The sequence below is a fragment of the Mchenga conophoros genome, linkage group LG23, assembly GCF_057382185.1.
Source record: "Mchenga conophoros isolate Kocher_MC1m ecotype Shallow Benthic linkage group LG23, M_conophoros_male_GT1.1, whole genome shotgun sequence".
NCBI classification, from domain to species: domain Eukaryota; kingdom Metazoa; phylum Chordata; class Actinopteri; order Cichliformes; family Cichlidae; genus Mchenga; species Mchenga conophoros.
Genome location: NC_140547.1, coordinates 23,952,940 through 23,978,976, shown reverse-complemented (window position 1 = coordinate 23,978,976; position 26,037 = coordinate 23,952,940). Strand labels below are relative to the sequence as shown.

Sequence of the window (26,037 nt, the reverse complement as noted above, 5' to 3'; positions counted from 1 at the left end):
GGAAACCAACATAACAGGAGGGTTAAGATTGGGTGGGCCCTGTGGAATTTTCTGGTTTTTAAGTGGGCCGCAGCTCTCTTAACTGTTCATTTTAAGAAACTGCGGTCTCTTGTGAAATAAATTAGAAGATAAAGCAGGGTACACTTTTGGGCGGGGCTATTTGTGTTTGAATTCTTATCATTTAAGTCTCAAGTTCTCGAAAGTGAGTCAGACACACACCTCACCTGTGAAATCTGGTCTCAAAGGACAAATATGTTGACAGCTGTTTTCTCTTGCACTTCAAGGCGTGTCACACCTACAAACAAGGTTTCCTTTGGAACTGGTTAGTGACACACTATCTTAGGCCGACCGTAACATGTGTCATCATGAGCTTCAATCCTTATCTCTTAATCCAACCAGCAAAGTGAAAACTGAAGCAGAAATCTACAAGTTAAAACAACATGAGTCAGAAAATGCCAAAAAACAAGTGAAAAAACACTAACAGGATGCAAACCATGATCTCCTATCAGATAAATCTGTGGCTAAAATGGGACCTCTGTCTCTGAACAGACTACAACAAGCCAGCTCCCCACATTTAAAGCCCTGGTCTTGGGAAACCATGCATGAAAGAGCCCTCTCAGAGCCCAGCTGAGGGTTTGGCTCAGCGTCCGATGAGGAGGATGTGATCACAGGGCGGCCTCTGTGCGGAAGAATAGCCAGGACGCTCTGCCGCACCACCTTCTGCCTCCCACACCCACACCCAGTCTGCCAGGAGGCTATACAAGGAGCTTGTCCCCCCAACCCCCACCCCAGCTGCAAGGTGAGGAGGTGGGTTTCCTCTCTGCTGACAGATGCAGCCCCTCCTCAGCCTCCTCTCACTGGGCTCTTAATCTGCACGTCCAATCCTGTTAGCCGCCCTCTGTCAGTTTCAAACCCAAACCTGCAGCACCAGTTTGATCCAAATATGGTGCCTCATCTGCATATGATAAACAAACATCCCTGGAGATGGATCTTCCATGCCAGGTGGACGAGGTTAACACCGTGGGTTAAGCCCTTCTGCCTGGCTCATGTTTCAAGTTTGTCTGCTTCTGAGAAAAGAGTATGCATGTTGGGAGCCATGCAGTAGACGCACTTTAAGCTATATACAAAAAAACATATCAGAGAAAAGGCTTATAGGTCCGTAACAGTTCTTGCTATTCAAAATTTAAAATGACTGGACCCAACAGGAGCCAGCTTTCCTTTGATGATTTCAAACATGACTTCAGTTTTTTGAAATATAAATCCATTTTCATTTTGTGGGCTTGTAAAAGTCAGACGTTCATAGAGGATGAATATGGTGAGGCACGCTGAAATCAAAGCTGCCGCAAGTTCACTGCATTTAATAACATTTCTCCACAGTAAAATTATAATTTTTTCAAAAGACCAAATTTATATGGACCACACTTTAAGTTACTAGTTCCTGGTTGCTTAGTGATGTAGTTTCCCTCCTTGAATAAGCAATGGAAATAATGGCTCTGCTTATTAGATGGCAAGGATCTGTTAACTGGTTTTTTTTTTTTTCAATCCTTGACTAAACTGGATAAAACCCATTGAGATGAAAATGTCAACTGCTTTAGTTCCTAATGGCAAAGATTTAACAAGGTGCTGGAAACATTCCTCTGAGATTTTAGTCCATGTTGACATGACAGCATCACATAGTTGCTGCGAGAATCTATTGGACTGAGATCTGGTGACTGTGGAGGCCATTTGAGTGGACTCATTGTCATGTTCATGACTCAAGTTGCTGTTGGAAGACGCCGTCAGAAGATGAGTACAAAGTGGCTGCACAGTGGACAACAATACTGAGGGAGCCTGTAGTGTTTAAACAATGCTCAGTTGGTACTAAGGGGCCCAAAGTGTACCAAGAAAATATCCCCCACACCAGTCTGATACTATTATCTTAATGTTGCTACAGAAATCAAGACCAGGTGAGGTTTTACCTATCTTGTCCTATTTTGGTGAGCCTGTGCAAATTGTAGCCTCAGTTTTAAAGCACCTGGTGTGGTCTTCTGTTGCTGTCAAGGTGCTCTTCTGCATAGCTTAGTCATAACAAGTGATTATTTATGTGACTGCTGCCTTCCCAAAACAGTATGGCCATTGTCGTGTGACCTCTGGCATCGACAGCAGATTTTCTCCCAGAAAACTAACTGGATATTTTCTCCTTTTTTTGGACCAATCTCTGTAATCCCTGCAGTTTCTGAAGTACACAGAACAGCCCATCTGACACCAACAACAATCCCACGTTTAAAGCGACTTAAATCACCTTTCTTCTCCACTGGCTCACTCATTCTGATGATTGGTTTGAAAATCTCTAAGCCACCTTGACCATGCCGGCATGCCTAAATGAATGGAGTTGCTGCCATTGATTCGATTTCTGCATTAACAGGTATACCTAACAAAGAGGTTGCAAAGCTTATATATTTTGAATACATATGTTATTTTACTGGATTCTTGTTTCATGAATAAATGGGGATATATGATTCAAGCTTCAAGCTTTGGTTATACAAGCACAGTTTGTGAGACTTAAAAAAATATAGATATGATTTTTTTAAAAAAGACTAAATGTTGCATGACCAGGAAAAGCATAACTCCTTCAGGAAAGCTGTGAACATCTGATCTGGTCACACTTTTAAGTGTGGTATAAGGCATAACAGTGGCACAATCAAAGCCTTATGTGCAGTGAGACTGAAACAAATAATGTTTTCACCATCAATCTCCTTGAATAACTAATAATTTACTCCTAAAATGTGTGACTTGCTTATCTTGATAAACTTCCACTTGAGTCCAGAGTAAATTTGTGGACACAACGAGTGGTTTAACGTGTTTGATTGTGTGGGCAGATAACGCTGGCTGATAGAGAGGAGACTGTCCTTTCTTTGTCTGTGCAGACTTCAGGCCTCTCAAAAGACCTCTGTTTTTCTGGCACTGGGCTCCAAAGAGGGGAAACCACAGGCTGAATAGAGATTGGTGCAAAGCGCTAATGTTTGGGGAACAACGCATGTGACTCTGACAGCACGCGGCCCCGCTATCAACTTTGATCTCACTCATGATTGGAAGAGGAGAGCTCATAATTGGCCCCTCAACTCAAAGGACACAAAGGATGGTCTCATTGGACGATGGATAATGGTGGTCCAATTACAAGGGCTGGCAGTGGGCCCTGGGCAAGAGGGGATGCACACAGAGCAGAAAACTCACTGTCACTACAAAGTAAAAACACTCTTTAATCAAACTGGAATGAACCCAAAAGCTTCCTCTTTTATTTTCCGACTGATTATTAAAGCGCCTTTGATTGTGCGATGAGCTATAAACCTTGAAGATAGCGCTGTTTACAATGTGGACCTAGGTTCAGCAGGCAAACTGCACGCAACTTGTGACACGGCTCAGAGATTTCAGTAAGGGGGCACTTGAGAGGTTTTCATGCCAAGCTGAGAATAAGCAGGTCATTTAGAAAGCCTGGTTCATTATCACCCAAAGCAAAACTAGGTTATCTTTTGTTGCTCACCTGAAATAAATCTCTAAACTGTACTTGAACCTCTGCTAAGAGCAATGAACTCATTTTCTGACATTATTTGATAAACTAGCTCTCGAGGACTAGAGTTGGAGACCCGTGATCTAAGTCAAGCTGCGCGCATGAGCATGCCCTGTCTGCAACATGCCTCTTTGCAATTGGTTACTCGATTAAGATTGTTGCCAAGTAGTTGTATTCTGATTGTTTTCCAAAATAAAAGCAAGATTGCTGAGCCATGTATAAAATTCCAACTAGATTACTATTTATTGAGGAATTTCTGCATTTCTGTTTCAAATCTATGAGGTTTTGGCTGGACTGTGATTGTAAGTAGTTAATGTAAGTTTCTGTTTAATACGAATTTCTCTGTCTGTAGACAGCAACAGATTTGCAACCTTTGCCATATTATTACAAACAGATTGTCAAGTAATTTCCGACTTGACCCCATTAAATCACAAACCGACAGCAGAAAGACTGTCTCGTTCTGTTTTATCACCATGTTCATACATCAGGGTTGCTTGGAAGCAGCCATTTCAAATATGAACAAGATTTCGAGTTCAATGCACACGATCCAACAGTCTCCAACCATGTTTTTTTTTTTAATCTGCCAGTGCCACAAAGTCATTTAACAGCCCGGCTACATCACTGTTCGCCTATTCCTAAGTGCAGGCCCCTAAGTGTATGCCTTGCACTAGGTTACTCAAGAGTATCCAGCCTACTATCCATATTCAAACCATTTGCAGTCATGAAACTGAAACTGTTGATTTAGGACGCCAGATGAGGATACCAGACTCACTTTTATACTTATTTATCTACAACCACACTTAGACATTCTTTTTTGGGTTATCAAAATGTATAACGTGTCTTTGTGAATTATCTGTCAGATTTGAAACGGTATATGGGTTTTTTTTGTATATGATGAAAAAAGAGACCCTGATGTTATAATGACTATCCACAAAATATTAAATAATTGCTTTAATAAAAACATAAGCTATCTATTAACATTAATATTCTTGTAACTTGGAGGTTGGAAAACCAGACGATAATAATTATTAAACCAATTTTACAGGCAGATGGAGGCTGTTTAGTCTTATCCACAGCGTGTGGTGGAATATGGGGGAAACCTCTGGATTTCAGACTGGAGTCTAGGGAAATGGCAAGGTTGTAATCGCTCATCATCAGGCACATGAGAGCAGAGACGTTCCCATGAGACAAGAGCAGAAAAACGCCGCTACTTCAGTCTCTCAAACTTGACGAGTGTCTCGGAGTTTGCTGGCTTCCCACACCCTGCGGCCCCGTGGCTACCCACGCGGTGAGCCCAGGTATGTCACCTGGCAGCTGAGGAAGCTGTCAGAGACCCGGCCGGAGGCTGGTACACCCCTGCCGAGAAACTTCATTTAAGCACTCAAGGTAAAGTGTGTGAGACTCTGAGAGAAAGGAGCTTTCCAGTCCGAGAAGAAATCTTTTTTATGTAACTGGCTCCCACCCAAAATGTCCAATCAGCCTGGGCTTCAGAACCACACTTTACACCAGTTACTCAAGAATCAAGCTGACAGACTAAGTGAGCACTAAGTGAGCACTCGTCCCATGAGCCTGGCACCCTGTAATACACATGGCGTGAGAACGAGGCCCACGCTGGGGACGGCATTGTCGGTGGATTTCTACTGTATAATTACACTCAATTAGTTTGAGCTGCTCAGTAATAATATCAAACCTCTCCATTTGTCCGCCTGACGATGTGGGAGCCAATCAGATTAGACTGAGCATTTCTTCCCATCCAGCTAAAAAGCCTGCTCCCCTGCTTAGTTTTATGTCTCCATTCTGCATTGTAACAACCAGCTATAATAGGATGAGGGGGGAAGAAGGAGAGGAAATCCAGTCTTGCCTAGCGGACTCCACGCTGGCATGCCATCTAATTCATTTGCACTTAAATTTAGCATAAACCAAACTAATTTGTCTGTTTTGGGGTTTGTTTTGGGACAGTTTTATTGTCTTATTTTCGCCGTTGGGGAATGAGCCAACGAAACAGGCCAATACAACAACATGGCAGCAAATCAGCACGTAAAACACTTTATACGAGGAGGCGGCTTGACAAAAGCCAGGGGGATTTAGCTAAAATCCAAATACTTTGGAGATAAACAGGAAAGCACTACCACATGCTGTTTACTCAATACAACTCACAACTATGTAGCAAGCGTTTAATCAGTAATGTGGAGCACTTGATTATTAACCCTCCCCTGCGGAGTGTTTTCAATTTGGCCTTTTGTTATCAATTATCTCCGAGCATGATTGCACTGCTGCGCACATCATAAATGCTGGCAGGGAAAAGAGTGTGGAAGAGAAAACAGGGACATGCTCTCACCAGTTTAGACATCCTTGGCTATTACTTCACTGTTTTAGGAAATGCATTAGACACTACATTTTAGACAGAAGCACATGAGGGTCTTTTGTTTGGGTACAAGTGAGGAAGAGAATTGGCTTTAAGCAATTTCTGCAGACATGCACTAAAACAAAGCAAAGAAGACAATGATACTGAAGTGCATTTTTGGCAGTGTTGAGCATGTCAGGGGTCAGGTCCATTGTGATGTTCCTGTAAATCTCTTCTTTAATAAGCACCAGTTTGGTAGCGACCTCCTATAGATAGGGTTGGGTTGTAAATAAATTATAATAAATGGAAAAATAAGCACATTTTCAGAAACTAGATGCTACTTGTCAACGCATGTCTTGCAAAAGCTGAGCATTTGGCCCTCACTATCATGTTGATGTGACGAGCTCAGGATGTACCTGACGGAGAACCTGGGGATATTGCACAAACAAAAGCATACCCAGATTTATCTTCTATTTCACGCTAAATAGGACCATGGCTTACAAAATTAAAGGTACATTGTGTAAAATCTCACCAGTAGATGTGACTTGGAGATTGCAGTCAACTTTCTTACCCAACCCAATTCAAGTGCAGACTCCTACCATACAACCACTATTCATCTGTAGTGAGTTTAAGGTGTCAATTCGCTCTTTACCTCAGCCGGGTGTTCACATCTATTTACTTTGGAGGAGGCTGTAAAACTTGTGAAAGGAGTCTGATATGAGTAGATGAGTCAGTGAAGCTCACTTTTCACCGTTGACAGTGAAACGAAGGTGAGTTGCTGAAGATATAATTAACTTTTCTGTTGGTATGTGCTGCTGCTTTTGTCTGTGTTAGCCTCTGTTAGCGGCTGCTAGCCTCTGTTAGCTGCTGTTAGCCTCAGTTAGCAGCTCATTATTATGCACGTTAAAGAGCCCTGACTTCACTGACTGTATCTAACAACATGTTTTATGAAATAGGACTTGAAATGAGCGATTGAGACCACAAACTCACAAGGAACATATGGAAAGGAAGTGAAAAGTAGTGATTTTGTCTTAGATTCCTATACCATCATTCTTCCCCTGATGAAAATTAGAAATACTACAGGTTTAAAACACTTCAATTCTTAATTTCTATATCCATCTTTTATATGCAATCCCCTACTCCCTCAAGTCCAAACCAGATGGTTTCCCATGAATGTCAAGAGGTTAACCAGTTAAAACTAGGGCTCAATGCTATGAGGTAGTGATTACATACATGTGCTGTTGATTCAATTTGGCCTTTCATCTCAGGCTGAATATACAAGGTCTGTGTTGTTTCCAAAAAACAATTCAACAGTGAGACCAGGTGCACATAGGTGTGAGAGCGGGCAAAGCTCCAAGCAATCTGCCAAGTATTTTCAAAGTCAAAGTCAAAGTCAACTTTATTTGTCAATTCTGCCACATGTACAGGACATACAGAGAATAGAAATTTCGTTACTCTCAAACCCTAGATGAAATAGCAAATGAACATTTAAATATAAGAGAGTGATTAAAAAATGCAAATAAAATAATTAAAAAGTAAAAATTTAAATAAATACAATACAATTTAACAAGAAAGCTATGCAATATACAATATACAGTATTCAGGTAAGGGTAAATGACATTGAGTGTACATTGAGTGTTCTCTACATTCCCACTTTAGATGAAGTTTGTGTACACTGCTGAGCAGAAGCAATCACCGCTGTGATGACAGCAATTCAGGTGGGGCACTTTCACCAAAGAATGACTGGAACCAGATCAGGAATAGATTTGCATCGGCTGATAACCTCCAGCACATTTGGAGCTTCCTTTTGAATGAATCCCGTTTAAAGCCAGATTCACAGACTTTAATTGAAGGAACATATCTGTGCTGCACACTTACTAAATATATCCTAAACTCACCTGAACTGTAAAAGTTTTTCATTTGTGTGTTTTTAATTGAGATAAAATGCAACATTAATGGTGTACAACAAGCAGCAACTCCTGGGTGAAGAATGGAAAAATAAAACCAATGCATATGTGCCAAAAGATGCAAAAAAAAAAAAAAGCGGAGGGGGGCCCTTTAGCCTCGTTTCAAAAGCAAGTCAGTCCTCACAGATTACCACATTAAAATGCTCAGCTTTACAGCAGAAATAATTATGTTTACAGCCTGGTACAAACAGTTTTGTTCTCCATAGGTCATTTGTACATTCATGCAGCTGCACAAGGTGTGAGTTTGCTTATGACTCAACCGTTTAAGTGTTATTATGGTTATACATTAATGGAGGTATGGGCATTTTGAGTGATGGATGTGTAAGCTGCTAGCTGTCTGCTACACATCCCCTCAGCTAATTGAATTAACTGAACAGGACTTTTCAACCTTGTTTGTCGTGTTGGTTTCTTTTAGAGTAAGTTTAATGCAGTTATCTGACAAATAACATAACTGATGTGCAGTTAGTTGTCTTTGCTCGAGCTTTTGTGAGTGTGTTTGCAGTGACTTAACACTAATTCCTCAGTTCACCTTTCCACTAATGATGGTCACATCTGGTCGCTGTTCAGCACCCTAAAATGAAACCTTGCACCCCAAAGGATACACAGGTATGAGTCCTGAAACATCATCAAACACAATCTTATTTTCAGCACCTCAATCCTCAGACATGATAATGAACCACACCAGTGTGTTAGACTCCACTGTGTTGGATAGACCTCTGACTGAGGTTCTGTGATGACCTACTTAAAGCTGGCTGGCTGCAGATAGCAGCAGCAGCTCACGGACCGTCCACGGCCGTCGGGCTCACCGTGCACGTCCCAGCATGACGAAGAGAGTCTCCTCCGCAGGCGGGCATCAAATGATAAAAATAAATAGAAGCACAGAATCAACCCAGCAACACAGCTGTTATGTAATTCAAATGTTGCCCCAGTTACTCGCGAGAGCTGCTGCTGCAACTCTGGGCCATCACTGAGCTACATAACCTGATGCAGATTATATAGTCCAACCCAGACTGTTACATGAATAAAATGCTGATAACAATGACTAAGACTCCACTCCCTGCACATGCATTTACAATACATCAAACACAAACATAATCAGAAAGACGGAAAAGCTCGAGCTCTGGACAGCTTTCAGCAAACAAACTCAGGAACATGAGTACAATGAGGAAACACGGCGCATATGTAACTGACATTCAAGCCCTCTGATTGCCAAATTACCCACATTGACAGAAGCTAGGCCATGTAATCCATCCAAGAGGAGCAGACATAAATATTTTACCTGTTCCTCAGCTGACATATGGCATTTTGTCTTCATTTTTGTGTTGCTAGTGTGAACTGAAAAAGCCTTCGGGGGCGTCCCTCAAGTGGAAAATACATTTCATCATCACAGCAGGCCATGAAACTCAAGCTACTTTCTGCATGAAACATGGGTGTAATCTTACATAAAGGGGACAACTACTGGTCATCTCTCTGGGATTAATCTGCAGTCACACAACCAGCAGAGCCTGATTTTTCAAGTGACACAGAAGGAAAACGAGGGCATGAACGCTCATGCCTGTCGTCTGACGGAATGTCAGAAACCGCCTCTTGTGTTTTCTCAGATGCCTGAAAAAATAAATGTATCGGAGCCTCATATCCTCCCAGGAAAAGGAGTGTTTACAGGACTTAGTGGGTTTATCTGTGCCAGGGCCAGCTGGGCCACAAGGGCCATGGACAACATGTCCCGCATCAAGCACTGGAAGGATAAAGACGCAGGTCGGCCTCGAACTGACTGACTTTCGGTCGAACAAAGCCTCATTTAACTAAAGGCATGACGGCACGGTCAATAGCAACGTGCAATATGTGCATATTTGAGTATTGAGCGACATAATAACCCTCTTCTTCAACTTCAAGATTTGCTCCACTTTTCATGGCATGGAATCAAATCTGCTGCAAACTACCACCAGATCTACACTGGACATTTACCAAAAATGCTCCAGGCGTCTACATGTCCCACTACTAAAGCAACCCAGTGCTCCTTCTGCTCCTGCTGCCCTGAGTAGGAATAAATCATTAGAGAGAGAAGAAAATAGTTGAGTTGGAAAGAAGGAAACCAATAGGAGAAAACAAAGACACAAAGTGAGAGTGAAATTAACAACATACCAAAGGCAGAAAGAAGCCGATATATTTAATAAAAAAAAGGAGAAAGTGGGAAAAGGGAGAGAAAAAAATGCATGCATGGATAGTTGAGTGGGCAAATGTGAGCATGTTGAATCATAAAGCCATATCACAAACATGACCCAGATTCAGGCTCACAGTAAATCAGGCCGCTGTGTGTCCAATTTAAGCAATTAAAGCCACACATCAGCCCATATCGGCACGTCTGGAAGTTCTCTAAGGATCACACGTTCAGCGAAAAACAGACATCATCCAGTCATCGTGTGCTGTGTCAAAGGAAGTTACATATTCACAAAGCTAAACCGCGGTGAATAAATGATAAACCAGGAAGTGTCTCGCCTTCCTAAGAGGATTTAAGTGTGTCACCACAGTGAATCTTCGACATCCTCAACTCTCAGTTTAAGAAGTAAATTACTGACAGACTCAAAGGTTAATGCCAGAGAAAATCAAGACCGTTTTCTGAGGAGCTACTTTTTCTTAATTGTCTAATTTACATTGTTGTATATCACATTCTTTCAGTCACAGATTTTCCTGCATTTCCTTGATTAGCAACAACGATTCAGTGAGGACAGTGACTGTGGACATCTGGATGTGAAGTGACTGTAAAGGTGCTGCTGGGGTTAAAACACCGACTGTTATGTAACGTCGTGTTAGATGTATTCATGGACAGATAAAAAGTATGGAGGGCCATTTAGTTTAGTTTGGCATAAATATAATTTTTTGAAAAAAGGAATTATTCATCTCATAATTTCATTTCTGTAACTTTTATTAAGGTTTTTTTTCTATACTTCTACATTTATTCCAGGCTATATTGTTTCTTTCAAAGTTTATTCATTTATTTATTTATTTTTAGTTACTTATGCATTTCCCATTTATTTCTATATTCTTACAATATTTTGTTTGTTTAATTCTCAATTTTATTTATTTCTTTATCAATCTATGTACATTTCTCTAATTATTTCTATCAATTTTTTATTTATCACTTATTCCATTCAATTTCTTTTTAAATTCTCCTCTATTTTTTACATTTCTAAATATTTTTCTTTTGTTTTTTATTATTGTCTTAAGTATTAATTTCCATTTTTCTATATTTAGATGCTACTAACAGTGAGCATAAGTGCATAAACACTAAAAGGGTCATTTTAGTCCGTTGCTAGGTGGTTGCTAGGCAACATGTTGACATTAAAATATATCATACATAAGCCAAGTTTTGAGCATATGAATTCGATTTTATTATTGTGAAGTTAAACACAACACTTTTATAAGGTTTTATAGTTGCACAAACACTAATAAAGGGTCATTTTAGCCCATTGGCAGGTGGTTGCTAGGTAACATGACAATGTTACAAAATGTCATACATAAGTCAAGTTTTGCATATATAAATTAGATATAAATTAGATATTACTATCATGAAGTGATGCAACGCTTTTATAAGGTTTTGTAGGTGCCTAAACACCAAAATTTGTAATTTAAGAGTGGCAGGTGGCACACATCACAATATGTGATATAGATAAGAACCTTCAGGGGTCTAGGATGTATTTCACACCTCAACTCCTTAACAGGTGAGAACAGTTTGGTTTAATTTAAGTTTGTCCCCAAAGTAACAGACGCATACATAAAGACGTATAAATAAACTTTTCTTTCTTCCAGGGTGTATTTATATTTACTTAAATTCTACTTATTTCTGTTTACACTTTCACCATTTCTTGTCGTCCAAAGAAAAGACTGTAAAATTACAGAAATCAATAGCATGTTCACTGGTTTCTCCTGTATGGACTCTAAGGACTGAGGCTCTCTTGCAGGTCAGGAGTAGGTAAAGAAAGGTCAGCAGAAAGCTATAAAGTCAGGTCAAGTCAATAGAGTGTGTAAACATGTTTCGACTTCTTTAGAGACTGATGGTCTGTAACGCAGGCAACAAACTACAAATTAAACCCCTGACCTGCAGCATAAGCATGCATACGTTATTTAACGGCTTTACAGCGTTTCGGGGTTTGTTTTTTGTTTAATTGGTTAGTCACATGGACAAACTGCAGCTTTAAACATTTGCCATTTCATTTGCAACAAACGTGTTCTTGATGACTTCATCACTTCCTATATCTTCATGCTATTTTAAGACTCTTTGATTTATTATTTCCTGCGCAGTGACCGTACTGTATGCACCGAAGGGAAGGGGGGGTAAGCTTCTCTTCTCCCATGCAGACACAACACAGCAGGCAGTTAAAGGCTGCACTTGACATTCCAAAGAGGCTCTTTCGAGCAGATTCACCTTCAGTTAACCCTGAGACAAAACAAGTTTCCACTCCTGTGATTTGCAAGAGCGGCCCGGCATAAAGATAAGCCTGTCAGTCACCGGTGGGCAAAGAGTGTTTCACAAACAGTCATGGCAGACTGTCCTTTCTCACTTCTGTTTGACACGTGGGTGTGTTTATGCACTTGGGGGAAAAAATTAAATCTCAGTGTAGCTTTGACATTCTTGCAAGCTAATTAATCTCAGTCTGTAAAAGGCTTAACATCACATTTTTGTGCTCAACAGTGAATAAAAGAGGGTCATGAATGGGAAAGATTTGAAGACAGGAAATGAAACATTTTTCATTCCCACCAGATTGAATAAACAAAAACAGAGCAGGTATTTACCATGAGCACCGCCAACTGCTTCGTGGGAAATGCAGTCCAAACAAACCACAAGCAATGGTAGCATGGTCCCAAAAGCAATACCCACACAAAACTCACTCACAAAGGTTTAACAGTGCGATTAAAGGAAAAAGCAGCCACTGCTTTGAAAATTGAAATATCAGCAAAAAATATTTATTTCATGTGAATTACCACTATAATCTTAGGCAATAGCCAATAAATACTGTCCACTTCCTGACCGAGTTAATAGTCTAACAAAATAACACACTGACGGTGTTTAGGAATGACTTACCAGTATGTTGCTGTCAAGAGACAATCTCTTTAACTGTTCTCTCCTCTCCAGCTGTCTGTTCATGCTTCCGCTGCCCTGCAGTGATCCATACACCTGGACAGTCCTTCAGGGAGGGGAAAGGGGCGGAGTGGAGGACAAAAGGACAGTGAAAAAGTCAACAAGGAAAACCTCATATCAGGTGGGTCGTATTTCCGCTGTTACGAGGGCTTTCACCTTTTACAGTGAGATCAAAGTCCAAGTTAGGAGCTGCACAGTCCAGTCACACACTATCCCTTCCCCCTTATTTGTGTAACGCTTCATTCGGTCTCTGTTGCCGTACTTTCAGCCAAAAGCTGACAGGACACTGGGATCACAGTGTTCCTGTTAGCCGTGTCTTACCGCTTGCTCTCGGCGTCACCCAGGCATCCCACCCTCTACCCCAACCCCAAACCCCAATCTACAGCTCTTTGTTTTTCTAGGCCTCTCCAAACAGCGCTGGGAACCAGTCCGACCTGGCCTGACTGAGGCCACAGCAGAAGATAAACACTTCACTTCACGCATACTACTCCTTTACAAAGAACTACGGTTTTACACTCACTGCGGTGGTGTACAGAGTAAGTATACCACTTCCTCATTGGTGAGCATGTGGTCAAAGGTCAGCTGTTGGATGCCTCGGGGTCAGAGACAATGTCAGTGCAACTCAACTTGCTCTAATGTTATGTAGTTAAGGCAAAGGTTGAAATTAAACTAAAGAATACAGGTAATTATGTGGATTGCATTTCATGTAAAAAAAAATGGTTAGCATTAAATGTGGCTATGACGCACTTTCCTTATTAGTTATTAGTCTGCAGTGATAGATCTAAATCTCATTTAGATCTAGATCTACAGTCTCATTTATTTAAAAAAAAAAAAAAACCCTCTTAGCCATCTGTCTCACAGGCCTAAACACCAGTTGGCAACCCCCCAGCAAAATATAATCACTTAAGAAAAATGTGTGTTCTTCAACCGGTTGGTGACTAGTTACTGGAGGTAGCTTTTGCTAGCTGAAATCGGTCCCAAAGAGGGTGTTGCAGCAAAAACCTTGTGATTGCTTTAATTGCAAACTGATTTTCAAGGTTACCCATAGTTTGCATGAATGACACCAACTTGTCTTTAAATGCTCACCATTTACTTGCCAAGCATTGGCAAAACTATGATAAGTGTATTTGCAGACAAGTTAGTTTCTTACATACAATCTAGAGGCAATTGCAAGAACCTACTAATTAACTGTATTAATTATATTAATTCTATTATTAAAGATTAGGCTTTATCACTACCTATTAGCTAATAAAGAAAGTCTTTGCTGAGGCCATAAATAATGTGAGAAGTAGGGTTGTTTTCTCATAGACCTTTATGCAACATGACTTCTTTTTCCAGCCAGGAGTTGCCCCCTGCTGCCCATTAGGAAAATTGGATCCTGGTTTCAGGTTGCATTCATCTTTTCTATGCCCATCTTTTCTATGCCCACAGTGACTGCAACTCTGATATGGTTTAGATAATTTAGCATTTAATAAGGTTTACAATTACTGACCAAATCAGCTACAACTGGGGAAAGCCCTGTGTACCTCTTTGTGACCAGTTTCATGCCAGCAATCTTGAGCAACCACTCACCTACTGGTTAGGAAATTCACATTTTTCCATTGCAAACAGAGGTCGCCAAATGACTGAGGCCTTGTAATATGGCCACCCTGTGTTAAACAAGCTGCTTTCCAATTCTGTGAGCATGCAGTGTCCTTGGTTTTCAATCAAATAGCTGATAGCTAAAAGGTTCAACTCAAAACCTCAGAAGTAGCTGAAAAGTGGTGACACAATTGTTAAGTCTACCTTTTACATGGTGGATTTGGTTTAGATCATAGTTAATATCATACTTGAGAAGTTCAGAATAGGCAGAACTTGGAAAAGGCATTTATGAAATTTATAAGGTAAATCTACAGTCCTGCTCTGTATCACGATTTACTAGGTTCAGAGTTTAGGTGATATGTGCTTACCCTCCTCACAAACCTACTTATGCAACAAACAAACCCTTTTGCATCCACTGCAGGCGCTATCCGTTACACCCTGTCTAAAGCTTCAGCAGCATGACTGCACTTGTCAAATATGCCCACACATCAACATGACATGTTCCATCCACTGCCAATCTGTTAAGTCCAAACTTATCGACATGAAACATCAGGATCAGCCGCTGCCTTTTCATCCAGATCTGATCTTATATTTTGAAACATGATACTGTCCCTTTCTGCCCTATTTCTGAACAGCCCTGGGCAATCAAGTGTAGCGGGAATTTCTCTAATCAGCAAACAGGATGTGAAATGCTCTGTCTTTAATGACACAGAAACATCAGACTCCTGACCGTCTCACTTACTCTGGCTTTGTGATGACTAATTGTGAAAGTGTTTTGCAACAGATGAAATGATGGTCTATGTTTAGCATGCATTTTAGTTTGGTCTATTTTCTCCTGGAGATTAGGAGAGGAAGTAAATCTTCCCTTGGATTCAGAGATAGGGGGTTATAGGAAATTGAGAGTAAATGATTAAAATGGATTACAGCACAGCGCTTGATTACACAGACCCAACAAAGAAACCATGGATGGCATTTTCCTTTGGGTGTACAGTGTGAGGGATGAGGCAGTGGATCGATGGGAAGTGATTAAGATGAAACAAACACCTTACAAGCCACATATCAGGGACATTGAGATAAAGGCAGGCAATAAAACACTGGAACACTGCTACCTTTGACATTTGAACAAACCGAATGATGTTTTGTCTTAGTGCTGTCAGTTGCCCTTAGTACCAGGTAACATTCAGTAACAGCTCAGAGAACAAAATGGATCAAAAAAGCATATTTAACACTGATAACAAGAGAAAGTGGAACATTGTTACAATATATACAGTTATAAAGTTAAGCACATAAACACAAGTCAGGGGCTGTACAATTAACTGAATTTAGTCTAGATCATTTTCTGGCTTCTTACTTACACTTAAAAGCCAGTGGAAACCTTTTAAGCGATGAGGACATGTACATCGTGGACAGGAATGCGGGTTTGAGTGGGAAGTCATCAAGACCATTTATGTGAAAGGGGGACAATCATCTCTGAACTGAGGAGGGGGCTTAAGAGTACATCTTTCACCATCTGACAATGTTGTGATTGCAGCCATTCCCCAACTCTCTGTGAATGGTACTCATGGTCATTGATCAATTGTCATGAGCGTTTGCATATCAATGATCATGTAACTGACCTCAAAGCCCAGTGTTCATTCAATGGCTCTAGTTTCAGTCATTACGCAAAAGTACTGTTTATAAGGTTGGAGAAACCTGCAGGCAGCTGAGACTGAAGAAGTCACTTGGATGAGTGACGAAGCCTTTCTCCCACAGAAAGCGCTACGTCCAGATAAACAGAATCAACTTTCTGGTATTTCGTCACCTGCATGATTGAGCATGTATCACGACAATTTTTGGCTTTGATCAAAACAGTTGAGCAACACTGCAAGTTTGCAAAGCAAAGGCAAATCACACTAAACTTGTAAGCTCTTGTAGGGATGTGTGTGTGTGTGATTGTGGGGCTTGTAGTGAAAAAGTGCTACATAACAACAGGTTCATGTATCAACAGTGGAAATTCGTTCAGGTAAGGTTTTATGATACGGCCCGCAACTAAGACCCCTTACTCACGCAACTTGCATTGTCAGACATTCCTCTGTCACTCCTTTTCTTTAAATGTGTGAACAGAACAAGCTGCTTTGATGAGGCTGTGACAGGATATGTTTTCTGTTTGTGTGATCTAGATTTTACAGCATTACACAGCTATCACAAGGAAGACGAGTTAGTCTGTAATTGCTTTGGTTTGTTTCGTCGGCACTTCTTAAAGAATAATAGTTGGCGATGAAGTGTGAAATACTTCCAAGCCTCGATGATAGAGTGTAATCCTGGGCTCTACAGTAAAGAACTAATCAATATCTCATCCATTAAGCATTCACTGGGCAGATGTGGTGCTCATGGAAGCATGGAAATCTGATTGCTGCTGAAAGTTACGGCCGTGGCCGCCGTCTGTAAAAGTCAAAGCCATGGCCAATTTTCCTCAGACGACAGACTTGTTGACTGTCGACCGATCGTTCGTATTTCTCGGTTGCTTGGTTTTAAAGGAAATGAAACACTTGGGGTCTGTTGGCCATGATGAATGCTCTTTTAAATATGGATTGACAAACAGTAGTTTTGGACGAGCTATTAGAGATACAGACATTAGAGTAACTCAGTCTCCATCTACATAATGTGATTTTCTCCTGCGTTTAGCTGAAGTTATACTTCATATTCCAAGAACTGACACCACTTTGCAAGCATTTATGACAATCCAGGGGCCTCTCTGCAACTGTCCCGCCTCCCTCCTCATTCCCCGTGATTTACACCTAAAGCAATTACTGATATGTTAAACTGGACTAGTGTTGACCTACGCAAAGTGACACGCGTCAACGCCTATAGTCCACACGGCCCCCAGCCAGTCGGCAACCAAGGCAGTGGGATGGAAAGGATATAATCAAAGGAGGCCAGGAGGACGCTGACATCTGGGAGCCTTTGTGCTGTAGGCCTAATTAGATGCCAGGGTGAGGGAAGGAGGGAGGAAAGGCAGGATGGTGTGTGCATGTGTGTGTTTGTGTACAACACAAAATGGGGGTTGTTTGAGGTGGGAGTCGTTTTTTAACATCTGCTCCAGGAACAAGAGAGGACCCAGCTGAAGTCACAGAGCCCCAGACAGCTCTGAAACTACAACAGGGATAATGTGAGGGGATAACAGCTTAATGATAACACTTAAACCCATTGAGAGATCGCTGTACAGAAAACAGCCTCGTGGATAAATGGCAATAACAAGCCCAGATTGTCCATGAATATGGATCGTCATGGCTCCGGTTTGATACTGTTCTTTTGTAAGGTGGGATAAATTAGGCAGCTGTGCATTTATTGCAATCACTGGCTTTTTTTTTGTTACTGGCCCTCTTAACTCTATTGCAGGGCTGAATAATCATACAGTAAAGGGACCTCCTGAAGAAACACTGTTGCTCCACCCTCTGGCTTTTGATTCGTAAGTGTTACAGAGATCACACTCTGCCACAAGTGACAATACCGCCCTTTGTACCTAGTATAGTAAGGCATTCTCCCACGCATATTCTCGCTTCGCCACAAATAAGAAAGTCCTTGTCGTGGTTGGTTTAAGCAGGGGGTGGCCTGAACTTTGGCACTCGCGCAACAAAACATTTAACTGAGCAATGGGAAATTATTTCCCCCTCCCTTTATGTATACAGTATGAAGTGGTTTAGTCACGGGTTATATAATAAATTATATGATAAATAGTGGAGCAAATACATGTAAGCCTATATTTAAATGGCCATCTGGAGCCAAAGATTAGCAGTATGGGGGCTTTTTTGTATAATTAGTGGAAACCTTTAGGTCTTGGAAACAAAAGCCTCTTGGCCAAATGGTAACTCTGAACTCTGTGATCAATACCCCAAAATGGGGGGCAGGGGTGCCAGGAAGTGCCAGGGCCTGAAAATGGATGGTAGTGGTGGTGAGGGGAGATTGGACATTGATTGGTGCACCCCCCTTTTGCCCCAGGAACCAATTCATTTTTGTGTCTGTACCCTGTGCGCTGGCTTGAATTAAGGATGGGGGGTGGCTGAAACGGGGTCAGCACAGAGGCATCCCCTACGGTCCACAGCCTAGTTCTCTTTATTTTTCTTCTTCTTCTTCTTCTGAATGATCCATCCGGACTGCCATGTCCGCTGCGACTGAATGAATGAATGAATGACCGGGGAGAAGATTATACGTTTGAGCCTCGCTTTTAATTTGCTGCAGTGGGAGGGTAACGTTTTGGGAGTGGGGGCTGCTATTACTTTCCATTCATGGGGGAGAAAATTGAAGCATGCGAGTGCCTGATTTGGGGGTTTTAATGTGTGGAGAGAGAGCAGCACAGATGGCCTGTGCTGATCGGATGTTTTGAGTCCCTCTGCTGGCCGGCCTGTCTCATCCTGCCTCTGCATGTGTCCCGGTACAGTTGGCACAACCTAACGTGGAATTACAGCGTCTGAGGGTCCCAAACAATAGGCCGTATTTTACACTGGCCTGTTGTTGCTGTCATGCTCTAAGGAAACCAATCATTAAAATGAATGTTTTGTCTAAATGTTGTATAGCCTCTGCCACGGTATATCAGTGTTTAGACTGTGCTGGTAATCAGGTTAAGTGAGGTGAGTATTTATCATGTGGGTGTGAAGATGTGAGGCTTATTGCCAAGGCTAACAGGTCAATGTAACACGCTCTTTAAAATGAATACTGATAATCCAGGCGAGGGATGATTCGCATACGCTTTATGCTTGCTTGTGAAACCATGATTATGTTCTTTCATTTTAATCTTATACGAGGAGGCCAGTCTCAGCATGCGCATGTTTATCAGCACCGAGATTATGCGGCATGAGCATGTGTGTCTCCTTCTGGCACTTAAACTAGATTATTAGAAAATTATGGGCTTGTGTTGAAGGTATGGAAAGGATTTGTAATGCACATGTCTGCATAACTGTGTGCAGGAAAGCATGGTTATTTGCTTAGGCCTTTAGTTCTCAATGTCATTATGATTGCAAAGGAACAAGGACAGCCTATGCATAACTGAATAAACAGCCTACGTCCTTTGAACACAGTGAGAATGACTACAGCTGGCGAGGCCGAGTGAAGACAAACTCGATTAGAGCTGCAGTTTATTTTCATTTTCAATTTACCTTACTAATATGGAGGCCCTAAAGTGTCATAATAATTTTGAAAGTGTGTGGTTAGTCATAAGCTGTGTCCCAAAACGTCGGCTGCATCCATCGGAGGACTTGGCCTTCGCGGCCTACGTGGGCCGGGTCCTTCGAAGACCAAGAAGGCTGGAAGTGTGAGACTGTGAAATGGGACGGTCTAGCCTTCAGATTTGCGTCAACGCTGTCTCGGTGGAGTTTAATAAACTCGGCCGTCTGCTCCTTGCTATCTAAAATATAACAGGACACTGGCGTAAATTCTCGACTAGGGATGGGTACCGGTGTCGTTCTGACATAAACGGTAGTAACCAGACCGAAAAGCAGCGCACATTTCGGTGCTTTATTTCGGTGCTTTTTTTCCTGAGCTGTGATACACTTCTAGCCAATCATTTTACGTTTCCGAGGATAGTTGGCGGGGCCAGGTACGTACGTTCTGTTAGAGCAGAGCTACAGATTAAAAATGTCCAAGGCGAAGTGGTCAAAAGTCTGGCTGTACTTCATAGCAAAATATGCAAACTCAGCAGCCTGCAACAAGTGCTTTAAGCTGATACTGTGATACTGTCAAAGGAGGTAACACCTCAAATCCGATGAAACACCTGGCGACGCATAGCGTTTTTTTTAAAAGCCCAGAAATGCGTTGTATTTGATAGCTTGCTGCGAGACCTCACACCGAGCACATCTACTGCGGGTGGGTTGCCTGTTATGCAACATCCCCCAAAAACACGAAGAGGAGAGTCCTGGCCCCTAGCCCTGCCAGTGTAGCAGAAATGATGACAGATGATGGTGGCAGCAGCCGTTCTTCTCTGCGTGAGTAGCTAATTTACGTTGAGTAGGCTAACCACGTTATTACATTAATGCATGTAAGGTGAACTAGCAAACATCATCATAGCTACATGCGGCTGTCTTCTTGTTTGATGGCAGATGCTCCCTTCACCCTGGCTAAAAAGGCTAAAATGACCAAAGAAAAAGTGGAAAACAGTTAAACATGAGAGGTTTTTGGACAAAGTTTATGTTTTTTCCATTGTTTAAGCACTGCTTCCAGCCAAGAGTGATACCATATATGCCCCATAGCTGCAGAAAACGCTAACATTGTTATATTTTTACAAAAAGCAGCTGAACATGAGAGGTTTTTGGACCAATTTTGTGTTCTCCATTCTTTAAGCACCGGTTTGAGCACCGTTTGAGCACCGGCACCGTTTCAAAAGTACCGATTTGGCACCGGTATCGGATAAAACCTAAACGATACCCATCCCTATTCTCGACCATCTCATACTTCTGTTTAATCAGTTTTCTGTTTGACGTTTATTCAGCTGTGTGAAAACCAAGGAAGAACCCACCCAATGGATTAATAAAGTTTTATTTAATCTAATAATCTAATAACTTTGATCTCAGTCAAACCGATTTACTCCAGAACAAATAAAACACAGAAAAAAGCCCAACAATTACATTTTTAAGTTATCCGAGTGACTTTTAAATCATGTTTAACCTGAGTAGCGAAAGACAGCGGGGTCTGAAACGATGAAGCCGGGAGTCCGCTGCTCTCGCCGGCTCGAGTGACCATTGAACCCCCCGGCTTGCTATCGAGCGGGTGGGTAACAGACGTCTCCGAAAACATCGGCGCACTTTTGCAAATATGCGATGTCTTGATAAACCGAGCTGATATTTGAAGTTTACACAGCTACTTTCTCGTCTGAAAATATGTTAAAAGTTTATTTTGTGACCCAGAAAGATTAATAAGAGTAATTTTAAAACTTAGTAGCGGCCGCCATTATTGGAAACTGAAATTGGCTGGGCCGTGCTATGAATTCTGGGATATGGTGGGCCACGAAGGACACACCCGACCCATCCTTCAAATTCGGGGAAATGAAGGACGCATTTGTCGGCCGCATTTGAAGGAGTCGACGAATTGGGACAGCCTTCGTCGCCTGGCTGTGACGTAATCGGCCTTCAAATGCGGCCTCCGGAGGATGCATCCAGCATTTTGGGACACAGCTACAATGTTGTGTACTATCTTCACACAAGACAAAATAGTTTGTGGGTTTGTGACAATAATTATATTTATTAATAAATACACTAATAAATACACTTTGCTTATGGGCAACATAAATACTAATCATGTTTTTGACTGACATGTACAGTTGTGGTCAGTAGTTTACAGACACTCCTCGTGAGCATGAATGTCATGTTAATTTGTAATTTGGGGGGTTTTAATGGTTTTAAAAGCAGACTTGTCCAGTATCAGCACTGTGGGTGTTGTACCGGACTATCCATCTATGTTCCACCCCTTACCTATGACCATGTGATCTGGGTAACAGTAATAGTAATAATAATAATTAGCAGCCAAAATGAGTTTCCTTCGTAGGGTGGCTGGCTTAGAGACAGCTGATGTGGTTGGAGCATCTGGTTAGGATGCCTCCTGGGAGCCTCCCTTTGGAGGTTTTTCTGTGAAATTGGGAAGAAACCCCAGGCTAGACCAAGAGAATGTATATCTCATCTGGCATGGGAGCACCTCGGGATCTCCCAGGACGAACAGTAAAGTGTTGGTGGGGAGAAGGACATCTGGAAATGTCAGCTTTGCCTGCTACCACCCACAGACTGCGCAAAAGATGGCCACCATGACCTCACCCACTGGTTTTGGACTCCACTTTCTGATACGTCAAGGTTAGCGTTTTGGCCGCCCCCACGTTGGTTTTTGGAGCCAGAAGTTACCTTATATAGATAATTTATAGCTTGGTCACCAATCTACAACTAACAAAACAGTAGAATTTAACTCACCAAAACTGAAGTACAAACCTCTGAGGTGGCCACAATATCTGTAAGATTTTGGAGCTCCAACACTACATACACGGTGACTAGATGTATGGATATCCCATAACTCCAAATCCATTTACTCTCATGGCATGGCCATATTCAACCCAAAACTCCAACACATTTCTCCAACAAGCAACAATGAACAAACTGAATCTTTTGTAACGGTGTTCCACTAGTGTGTATCTGAAATCCCCATGCTAATGTTGTTCCTGTATGATCACAACAATGTTGGTCCATGATCAATATTGCAATTGACCAATCAATGGTTTGATAGTGATAGTTTTAATAGCATTAGGCTAATACTAGCTTAATGCTCAGCTGTCATAGGTCAGTTGCAATGTTGATCCTGGACCAACATTACTATGATGGTGTACGAATGACACCAACATGGCGATATTTTAGATCATGCCAAATTTCCAATTAGGGTGAGAGTGGAAAATTCCACCAGTAAAACTTTACCCATAGGATGAGTCTTCAATAATCCGGTTAAATGCAAGAGCCCAAAAAGATATCAAGAAACATTCACAAGATTCAGTCCAAATCAGACAAGAAAACACCTCAGAGCACCATACACTGCAGATCATTTAAATGCATCTTCAAGGGCAAATAAAGTTTATTAAAAAAAAAAAAAAGAAGTAACATCTAAGTCCTCATTTAAGCCAGGATATTTAGTGGCCTATAATTTATAAATCCAAAAAGCTTCCCTTTGGTTATGGAGCCCTGGTAAATTATTTCATCGTATTGAAAGAGGAATGTGGTTAATTCCAATCGCTTGTACTGTAGAAGAGTTACTATTATGAAAGTCCAGGTAGTGTTTAGCCTTGGACTCATTAATGTTACTTGTGTGTATGGCATATTTGTTTTCCGCTAACCTGACCTCCAACCTCCAATCTTTTTGTTCTACCAAAGTAAAAAGAGAGCAGACTAGCCCCACCAGACTCAGGTCAGGACATCTGTCATTCAAGCCATTCCACTTACTCAGTTATCCAGCTGGATCAACCAGCCCCTCTCTCAGGCTACGTCCACACTAGCCCGGATAGATTTGAAAACGGCATTTTCATCTGAAAAACATGTTTTCAGTTGTTTTCAAAGAGTTCCGCGTCCACACAAAAACGGCCGAAAACGCTGACGTTGCCGTTCCGCGCATGCGTGAAACGCAAGACAACTCGACCTGTGTCATTTCCCTCTGCCATTTATTTACATTCCGGCTCTTTGAACCGTGGCGGCGAAATGGCAAGACAAAGCATGTTACCACTTGGGTTAAGTGGTCACATGACTGCATCATGACCAACATGCGTCACCGTTTTCCAAAGTCTGCATTTTCGAGTGTCCACACTGCGATGGGACAGCTCTGTTTTGAAATGTATCCGTTTTCGAGAGCGTTTTCCAAACGCTGCGTTTTTCCTTGGGGAAAACACCATCTCAGTGTGGACGGGAGGGCAAAACAGAGAGAAAATGATGCGTTTTCAAACAAAAACGCATTAGTGTGGATGTAGCCTCAGTCTGGTCCTGCCTGAGATTTTTTGCTATTAAAAGGGAGGTTTTCCTTCCCACTGTTACCAAGTGCTTACTGATAGGCGGTCATCTGATTTTGGGCTTTTCCTTGTATTATTGTTGGCTCTTTACCTTACAGTATAAAGTAAAGCAGTAAGGCTGTGAAGCTGATTTTTAATAATGTACAATTTAGCATTTGAACATGGGAGTTTATGGCAGACTACTCGAGTGAGAAGAGGAACTACCACTACTTCACTAGCTCAGTAAGATCCCAGTTTACATAAAATTATTACTTGGGTAAGATGACTCATTCATATGACAAATACATATTTTGTGCGCAAGATAATGCCTGGTAAAGACCAAATGAAAACTTCTTTCCACAATAAGTTGATAAGATTTTGCACACAAGATGAAAGAAATCCACCTTTTCAGATCCCATGGGCTAAAATAGCTTCTTGTTTCATAAATCAACAGTCCATAGCTTACAAGTGTTCAGTTCTATCAGATGTAATCTAGAGCAGATTTTGGATATTCAGAAGCTGGAACCAGCAAATGTTGGCAGTTGTCTGCCACGTTTCTGCCAAACGCTCACAGGCAAGGACAGCGTGACTAAGGGAGAAAAAACAATCCTGTATATTTAATAAGTAAGGAACAAACGGAGCTCCTCGTTATGCTTTTAAGCTGTAACTCGGAGGCATTTGTAAATCATTTGGTGTGCAATAACCAGACAGATTTTTGACACCTAGTTCTGCATTTTTAAACAGGGCTGTGCTTATATTTTCACTCGCTTTGCTCCAGTTCTGTCTCAATGTGGAGTCCTCCACATTGTGATGTTATTTATTCATACCATTTAATGATACATTTTACAGAATTTGCATGAAGCCTTCACAGTCGGGATGCTTCTTTGAAGATTGTATTAATATTTGACTTAGCCTACTTGTTCACTAAAGATGAGCTTGGCTGAGAAGACTGACAAAGCTCGTGTACTTTGCTTTCATTACTTCCTAAGTAAAATTGTGCCAAGTGAGATGTCTTTCTCAGTCACTTACAGTAACAAAGACTGTGCCCGAACCTGTCTGCCCTCTTTAGTCAGTGGTATTTAGCAGGCAATTTAATGTGGGGGTTTAAAAGAAAAAGGAGGGAGGGGTCGGAGGTCTGTCGGAGAGAAAAAAGAAAAACAATGACTACAATGTCGTCATCCTGTTCATGAGGGGAGTCCCTGCAATTCCCTGCGATTATCCCACCAGATGCGTAGGACATTTTACATACACATCCTGGAAAAAAAAAAAAAGTTAACTGAACATCCTGCTGGGGGACTTGCAGCGTGCTTCAGCAGCGTGACTCTCCACTGAACTCTCTCATGATAGTGCTTCAGGTAGAAAAAAAGCCAGAAAAATATTCTCCAAAGGCCCAGTAGTGATGCAGCATGCCAAGAGAGGGCAGAGGAATTTTCCAAGCGTTATCAAAATACACAACTGTGCCCCCTTCTCAGCTTGGTATGCGAGCATCATGCGATGGGCAGCTTGCTGAAAAACTGAACACATGCATTTCATCAGCAGGCTTCTGCTGACAGCTTGAGAAACAACAGCGTTTTTGTGCATGTTTATCTATGCGGATGTTTTCCAATGTGCATTTTCTCTCAAAGAAGGATGTGAAAACCAAACACATTCATGTCTTTTTATGAGTTTATCACTTTTTGTTTTTAGGCTAATTTGAGCTGTTTACAGTAATGATTAGTCTGCTTTACGTTACATAAATTCCACAAATATATATTATAAAAATGCTTTTTAAAATGACAGTTGTAATAAATGTAGACTCTTTGTAAATCTGCTTGAGCTAGTTGTAATCAAGCAATTTTAATATTTCAGAATTAAATTAAACCACCTCTTTGATATTGTTTTATTTAAAAAACAAACAAACACAGTAATACAAGCCTTTATATCTATTTGCACACCAACATCTAGCAATTTTACATATCAGTAATTTCATATTTTTAAACATCACAA

General features: G+C 41.4%; 1 protein-coding gene across 3 annotated transcripts in view; it reads right to left on the bottom strand.

The window, feature by feature from the left end:
• LOC146547267 (nck-associated protein 5-like) overlaps positions 1-26,037 on the bottom strand; it is a 184,596-nt gene that overhangs the window by 157,457 nt on the left and 1,102 nt on the right. For all 3 annotated transcript variants that reach the window (XM_085264297.1, XM_085264291.1, XM_085264292.1), the window contains exon 2: positions 12,939-13,041. In XM_085264297.1, coding sequence (XP_085120423.1) covers positions 12,939-13,041 — 103 coding nt within the window. The remainder of the gene's footprint in view (positions 1-12,938; positions 13,042-26,037) is intronic.